Source organism: Ipomoea nil, unplaced genomic scaffold (genome assembly GCF_001879475.1).
Source record: "Ipomoea nil cultivar Tokyo-kokei standard unplaced genomic scaffold, Asagao_1.1 scaffold2845, whole genome shotgun sequence".
NCBI lineage: Eukaryota > Viridiplantae > Streptophyta > Magnoliopsida > Solanales > Convolvulaceae > Ipomoea > Ipomoea nil.
Genome location: NW_017619273.1, coordinates 1,292,257 through 1,300,338, shown reverse-complemented (window position 1 = coordinate 1,300,338; position 8,082 = coordinate 1,292,257). Strand labels below are relative to the sequence as shown.

General features: G+C 37.3%; 1 protein-coding gene across 1 annotated transcript; it reads left to right on the top strand.

The window, feature by feature from the left end:
• Positions 1 to 1,129: 1,129 nt before the first annotated feature.
• On the top strand, positions 1,130 to 4,356 carry LOC109160346. Its single transcript, XM_019308678.1, has 3 exons — positions 1,130 to 1,288; positions 3,315 to 3,972; positions 4,099 to 4,356. The coding sequence occupies exons 2-3, from the start codon at positions 3,351 to 3,353 to the stop codon at positions 4,221 to 4,223; spliced, it is 747 nt and encodes a 248-aa protein (XP_019164223.1). The 5' UTR covers positions 1,130 to 1,288; positions 3,315 to 3,350; the 3' UTR covers positions 4,224 to 4,356.
• The last annotated feature ends 3,726 nt before the right edge of the window (positions 4,357 to 8,082 follow it).

Genomic DNA, 8,082 nt, shown 5'->3' with positions numbered 1-8,082 from the left:
GTCACCTGGGTTGTTTCATTACTTCAGGAGCTTGGGTTACATTCTGGTCAACCTGCGACACTATGGTGTGACAATCTTGGCGCAACGTATCTATGTGCAAACCCGGTCTTCCATGCTCGCACTAAACACGTAGAGATTGACTACCACTTCGTTCGTGACAAAGTTGTTTCAGGGGACTTCGTGGTGAATTATGTGTCTACTACTGATCAGCTAGCCGATATCTTCACCAAACCGCTTCCGTCACCGCGTTTTTCTACTCTACGAGGCAAGCTCAATGTGGCCTCTCTGCCGTCTTGTGCTTGCGGGAGTGTATTAGTGAAGTTATTATTTCATATTATTATTGTATAATGTATAGTCTTGTAGTATGTGGTTATTATTAGTTAGTCAAGACTAGTTCTACTTATCAGGTTAGTTAGAGTTTTAGTTGTGATATACTCTGTAATCTTTATCCTGTTTCTAATTGAATCGAAAGACATTTTCTAATCCTTTATTACTCTATAATCTATTATTTATTATTATTTATATAATGCAGCAATGCAATATTAATTTTGAAGTAAAATATGTTACAATAATATTTAGACAACAGTAACATTTATATAGTGCATCAATGCAGCATTCATGATTCAACTTGAAAATATCGATTTCTTCAATTTTTAAAATAATTTTTAAGTTAAATAATTGAAAATAAATATGTAAACTTGTAAAGTTAATTTAGAAAAAAAAAACATAATTTAAATAAATTGATATATAATTTTTAATTTTTTTATATTTTATATTTTATATTTTTTGAAAAATAGACCCGACTATACTTTAATTTTTATTTTTCAGACCGGGTCAAACCCGATCCAAAATATAATCCAAACAAACTAACCCAGTTTAAAAAATAAGCGGGCCAATGACAGGCCGGTCTGGACCGGTCCAAGCCCACCCGTTTAACACCCAAACAATTTTCAAGTTGCGATTTTATTTTAAACCTTGAACCAAAAACCAATTCGGGTTCGGGTTACGGTTTTACGGAGTCTTTTCTAAACCTTGAACCAAAACCTGGTTCCCATAATCCATCGACATGGGCCCACACAACGAATTGCAGACCACAAGAATAGGGAGAATTCACTCTGCAACCAATCAGCCGTATCCAACTTTCTTTCCCAATCTCTCTCTCTAGCTAGTCTATATCTAGAAGCGAGCCCAAAAGACAAAGATCATACTGGATTGAGGGAGGTTTCGAGTTCTGTTGCTCTCTCTCTCTCCCTCGCGAGAAGTTATCCATGAAGAAGACAACCTTTAGGTAACCTTTTAATACTGTATTAATTTTCGTTCAGTTCCAATTTTGAGCTATAATTTTCATCTTTAATGGTGATTTAATGTTTTATCTTCAACTTCTAGCTATCGCATCACTGTTATTATATGTATACGGAAGTATAAACACAATTTTGTTTATGTAGTGTTCCTCAATTATTTTCAGTCTTTTAATGTTTTTTTTTTTTTTTAATTATTGTTATGAATTTGCTATTTACCGTTGGGCTCCATCTCTTCTGATTGCCAAGGGAAAATTCGATATATTTCAGTTAATCTGACCGGGGGGACTGAGCTTGTAGTTTTGGTAGGTGATGTTGATGGGAAATTTGAAGCAATTCGATTGATATTGTTTATGAAAGAGGTAGGCTAACTTGTTATGACATTGATCCTTGATGGTTCTTGAACCCATGCTATGCAGGGCAGGCTTTAATCTATTCGACTTGTTTTGTTGTGCTAGACCTCTATATTACTGTACATTGAGAAATGAATGATCTTTCTTTATTTTATTGAAAATTCACTTCACTGAACCAGAACAATTCATCTCCTGTTTGAACTGTAGACTTTTTTTATTCTGATATAGTTTTGCAGAAGCCATAAAATAATCTTCCTTTTAATTTTCCTGAAAATTTACTTCACTGAACCCAAGAATAAATCTCCTGTTTGAGCTGTAATCTTTACTTATTGTGAAATATTAGTGTGCAGAAGCTGTTGAATTGCATTTCAAAGATACTGCAAAGATATTTGTCAAGTTGTGTTTCATTTTGATGTCTGAACTCTATGTAGTACTGAAGGGACTGACAATGTTTGAAAAGTTATAGCTACTGTGGTGCTCTGTTTGGTAATTGAATGAAATTGTGAGGGATCTTGTAGTAGAATAGTGTAGGGATTGCAAGAAAATGAAAATGACACAAAGTCCAATTATGAAATTGTTCTAAAAAGCCCTATTGAATATAACAACAAAGTTTGGGTTTTGGAAAGTCGTGGGTTGCCCTACTGTCGTCTGAGTTCTCCTATGTCAGTTATATATCTCAGTTTTATATATGCCCCCCTCCCCTGCACAAAAAGGTTCCCATCATTCCATAAATATATGGATCTCCACTCTCACCTTGCAGTTATTTTCATTCTAAATTAATATTAATTATTACTCATTAAAATTTCAACATTAAATATTTAAAAAAGGGTTAGTTGTAATTGAACAAAAATGCAAATTTACTACATTTAGGATAAAGTACAATATACTATCAATCAAGTGTGAACAGTGAATGCTATGGCTTTGAGGCTTTCATTGAGAGTTGATTATGGTTGGCACTATGGAGTTGAGTTAATGACAGCTTTGGCTTGTTGGGTGTTTTCCGTGGGAGTGACAGATGGATGACAGGAAATGAGGAGCAGCCAGGAAACGTGGTTTGATAGAAGGTGGCAAGTGGGCAAGGGGTTGGGGACAGTAATGGGGTTCAGTGCCCAATTTTGTTTGGGATTGTTTTAAGTGTGGTATTTATTAGGCAATTTGGGATACATTTATATTGTAAAAGAAAAGAAAAGTTGATTCTTCATCTTTGGAATCCACCATACCTAAGTTTGTGTGGGGGAGTAGAACATGTGCATTGCAATGGATTTCAAGTGGTTGTGATTCCAACACCTAAATTTTGTTCGATTTATATAACTTATTCTGTGTACCAAGCAGAGAATGAGATATGCTCCTCTCCTTTGTGCTTGGTCTTTGGCTGAGCTTTGCAAAGAGAATGAAGGATATTGGTTGCATTTGACCTCTATAGGTACAAGGCAGAATAAAGAAAACGGAAAGGGGAGGAAAGTGAAGTTGACCTTTCCTTTGATAAATTATCTTATTTTCTATTTGGTTATTAAAAAAATTAGCTCATTGGTTGAAAATTTGTAAAGATCATTGCTTTGCACACTACTAAATGCATAGCATTGGGTCCATGACCAACTGGATTTATCTTGTGTTAATACTACATAATTAGAAGTTGCTTATTATGTATTGTGATTTGTGACAGGTCCACTGCTCTTATAACTTCTGGTGGCTAAAGTACATGTGCTTCGAACATCATACATATATAGCAATGGCTTCTTGGTTTCTTGATAACCTCCCATGGTTCAGACCTCTCTCTAAACAGGATGTGGCATCTACCACTATTTCCACTACCATACTAATACAGACTCCTAAACAAAGGGCACATATTGATATCAACTTTTGGCAATGGCCTATATTTTCAATTATTCCTTGGGTAATTGATGCAAGGAATAAAATTCAAATGCCAGCTACTGTCAACCGCAAGTTCAAAATCAGCTCACAGTCTCGTGACAGAACTGAACTTGTTGCTCAAAACTCTATACGCTTCAGACCATATGTTTCCAAGGTTCCATGGCACACAGGTACAAGAGGTTTTCTATCTCAGTTGTTTCCACGATATGGGCATTACTGTGGCCCCAATTGGTCAAGTGGGAAAGACGGTGGATCTCCAATTTGGGATAGAAGACCAATTGATTGGCTGGACTTCTGTTGCTATTGCCATGACATTGGTTACGATAGTCATGACCAGGCTGAGCTTCTAAAGGCAGACCTAGCTTTCCTCGAGTGCTTGGAGAAGCCTCACATGAGTACCAAGGGGGATCCTAACATCGCTACCCTCTACAAAACAATGTGTATATCTGGTAATAAATGAATGTTTTGCGATGCATATTAACCTCTCTCTCTCTCTCTCCCTCTCTCTCTATATATATATATAAACATAGTGGTATTAAATTGTCAGCGTTGCTGGATCAATGTTTAAAATGCAGGTCTCAGGAATGTACTGATACCTTACAGGCAACAACTGGTGAAGTTACAATCAGGGCAATTATCTTATCAGTTTGGATGGTTAAGCGGTGTTAAATGGAAATGGCCGAAGCTTCAGAATACTTGAAGAGAAGAATAAAGATGTAGCTTGTATCCTATTATTATGAAATGATCAATGTAATGTCCTCGGAAACTGATGCTTCTGTATATTAAAAAAAATTTAGTTCCATCACGCTCTAATATAATGCTCAACTAATACTGCCTAGCATTGGTATAATGGATGAGAGGTTTCACATAAGGGCTCTGGTTGGCAAAGCTTATTTAGGAGCTTATAGCTTATTTTAAGCTACTAATAAGCTATAAGCTCTGTTTGGTAATGTTCCCAAAATAAGCTCCTAGCTTAAAATAAGAGTTTATTTTGGAACGTTACATTAGGTAGCGTTTCAAAATAAGCTCTTAGCTTTTTAACTTTTTTTCCACATTTATCCTTATTATTTTAAAGAAATGACATAATTTATCCTTCCCAATTAAAACTCTTTTCTCTTCTCCTTTATCGGCAACTTTCACCTCAATTATTATTATTATTATTACTATTACTACTATTACTATTATTATTATTACTATTACTACTATTACTACTACTACTATTACTACTACTACTATGCAAGGAGAATAAACAGAAGAATAATTAAGACCTCATTGAAGAGCATTTAATATTCATAATGAGCCATCAAACAGTAGTACTAGTCCTGCCACTCCAACGCCTATTGATAGAATAATTACAGAGCGGATCTAGGGTGATGTAATATGGAGCGAATTAGACCTGAAACCCGACTTGATTACGCACGTGCCCGGGCAGACCACGAAGGGGTCTGCCTCCCAAAGGACCTCGACCATTACACGGGGGTCGGCTGCCGTGAGGTCGGCCACCTCGTGCTCTTCACGGCTCGGCCAGGGGACGGGGTCCTTGTGTTGACCGGGTCTTGCAGCGGCGGTTGCCATCCAAGCGGCTCCCACCGCGTCCTCCGAGGTTGTTGGGCCGACATTGGGTACAAAAACCCTCACTTGTGTCTTGTTCAGACATCTCATGTCCTAATTACACACTTGTCTCGTTATTACATTAATCCTTAGCTTTGTAATAGCGTTTTATACTTAATTAATGCAATACTAGTCTCCTGACTATATTCGTATCATAATTCCAACCCCTATTATCGTTTAATCCTAGACTTGTCACATTTATTCGGGTTAATTGATCCGGACTCCGGGTTAATTAATTCCATCATTGGTGCTATTGTTGAGAACGACTGTACAAGCTTAAGCGTGCTCTCCTTTCTATTATTCGTCCTAGCTATGGCGAGATCAGAGTCAAACACCCGCAATTTCCACGATTCACGCAACACTCGCAACCTCACCCACGCCAATCACCCCACCGGGACAACAGCGAGTCGGCAGACCCTACCCGTGGGGTCAGGAGAGGACCTCGGGTTTTTGACTGAAATGGGAGTTGGCATTGGGTTAGGACAATAATATGAATGCTTCTTTTTTTTTTTTTTTTTTTTTGACAAAAGTAGGAAAACCGAGTTTGGGAAACGCGGTTGGGGTCAAAACCGCATTTCCCAAACTTGGTTGTGGCGAAATTCCACGTTGCTACAGCCGCATTTGAGAAATGCGGTTGTCGTATACACAAAGCCGCATTTGAGAAATGCGGCTTTCGTACGATAGCCGCATTTCCCAAATGCGGCTATGCTTTTAGAATCTCGCTGGCGCCGGCGACAAAGGCGACAAAAACGCGTTTGGGATTGACGGGGAGACGAGAGGGTGGCATGGAACTGCTTCCAGCCATGTTTCTTCCGTCCAAGTTTTTCCCAGAACGAGAGGCCATAGATACCCAGAGCACAGAACCAATTCTCTAAACAAGTTAAACCCAAAAGCCGGTTCTCACACGCAGATTATCCGGCAAAGGAGCGAAGCAATCGCGAAAAAGCAATAAAATTCGGTGCTCACAGACAACCGGTGGAAGAGGAGACGTTACCTGGGGTTACAAGAGAGAACTCCACCGTGACCGTCGACCGTCGGGTTTCCACCCCAGAAAGCCACTTGTTGTCGTTTTACAGTAACTTCCCGTCGAGACCGTCGGACTTCCAGAAACACAAGGCACCGCCTCTTAGCGTCGCACAGAGACACCGACCGGAAAAATCCCTTCAGGAATGGCGGAGGCAGTCGTATCGCCATTTTTGTCGCCGGCGCCGGCGAGATTCTAAAAGCATAGCCGCAGTTGGGAAATGTGGCTATCGTATGATATACGAAAGCCGCATTTCTCAAATGCGGCTTTGTGTATACGACAGCAGCATTTGGGAAATGCGGTTGTCGTATAATATACGACAGCCGCATTTCTCAAATGCGGCTGTCATCAATGTGGAATTTCGCCTCAATCGAGTTTGGGAAATGCGGTTTTGACCCCAACCACGTGGTCCGCGTTTCCCAAACTCGGTTTTCCTACTCTTGTCAAAAAAAAAAAATTCCTATTATTGTCCATAACCCAATGCCAACTCCCATTTCAGTCAAAAACCCGAGGACCTTAGGGATCAACTTAACGGGGACTGACAATGGTAGCGGAGGACCTCAGGAGTCGGCTAAACAACTTATCAACTTTTATAGACTCTATCAAAATAGGGTTTCTGTAGACTTTTTCTTCATTTAATATAAATAGATAAAATCCAACCATCCAACCCCAAACTTTTCAATTTTCTCTACAAACTTTTTTCCTCAATGTAGACCACACAAATTTTTCATCAATTTCTATCAAATTTTACGGTACGTTTCAAACCTTTTATAAATTCTTATATACTTTTTATTTTTATCTCTCTATTAATTTCATACATATTTATTAAAAAAAAAACATAACCAAAATTAATTTAGAGTTTTAATGACTTTTGTAGACTTTTTAATATGAATTTTTTTTAAAAAAGTTTATAAATGTTTGTTCTACGAATTTTTATAGACTCAAGTTGATGAAAGTTTAAAAAAATTTAGGAAATTCTACAAAAATTATTTAAAATCCATCACTTTAACATCACGTTTTGTTCACGGAATGAATTTTGAGGTAATAGAAATGCTATTCCATAAAGAATAAAATATGAATTGTATTATATTGTTTGGTTTGCGGAAAGAATATATTTTAGGAATTATATTACAGTGTTTGATTGGTTTAAGGAATAGAAATGAAATATGTTTTAAAAGACACTTATACAAATATGTGGTAGTAGTGGTGTTGGTGGTGGTGGCGGTGGCGGTGGCGGCAGTGAAATAGGAAATAAATTTAATTGAGCGTAAAATAGGAAATAGCAACTTTAAGCCATTCCGAATAACTCAGAAATAGCTTAATACCAGAGCCCCTTAGGAATCTCTATTCCCCTGCAAGGGGAAAGATGTCATTCCCAGGAATATTGTTTTTGGGAATAGATATTTTTATCAAACAAATGAATAAGTCTATTACTGGGAATGCTATTCCATTCCAAGCATATTCCGCGAACCAAACGTGCCATAAAAGTCTTTGGAAGTCTTAAAAAGTCTTGATTGAATCACTTCCCTTAGAAAGTTTTTAAAATTTGATAGTACATTTTTATTTTGAATGCTACTAACTTTATTAGATTGTAGTATCTGTTCAAACATGCTTTCAACTTAGATGTTCAATCTCATGACCTCCCATATAGGAGAGATCATCATTTGAGCACAAGATACTTGATTGATAGTACATTTTTATAAAAAATTGAAGGAATAAGGGTCAAATAAGTCATCGAACTGTACAGGATAATGCAATTAGACCACTGAACCTAAAAAACCAACAATTATGTCCCTAAACTAATCAATTTCAAACAATTCTTTCAATTTCAAGGTTTCCAACAGGTCAACAGGTCATCCTCTCAAATTAATTATTTTTTTAAAAAAATAAATTTTAAAAAATAATTAATTTTAAATTTTGTTTA

Bases quoted from the DNA above. Each gene is read 5' to 3' on its own strand.
- LOC109160346 (XM_019308678.1), top strand. From the start codon at position 3,351: ATGTGCTTCGAACATCATACATATATAGCAATGGCTTCTTGGTTTCTT. The intron at 3,973-4,098 runs GTAATAAATGAA...TTTAAAATGCAG, and splicing joins CAAAACAATGTGTATATCTG to GTCTCAGGAATGTACTGATA.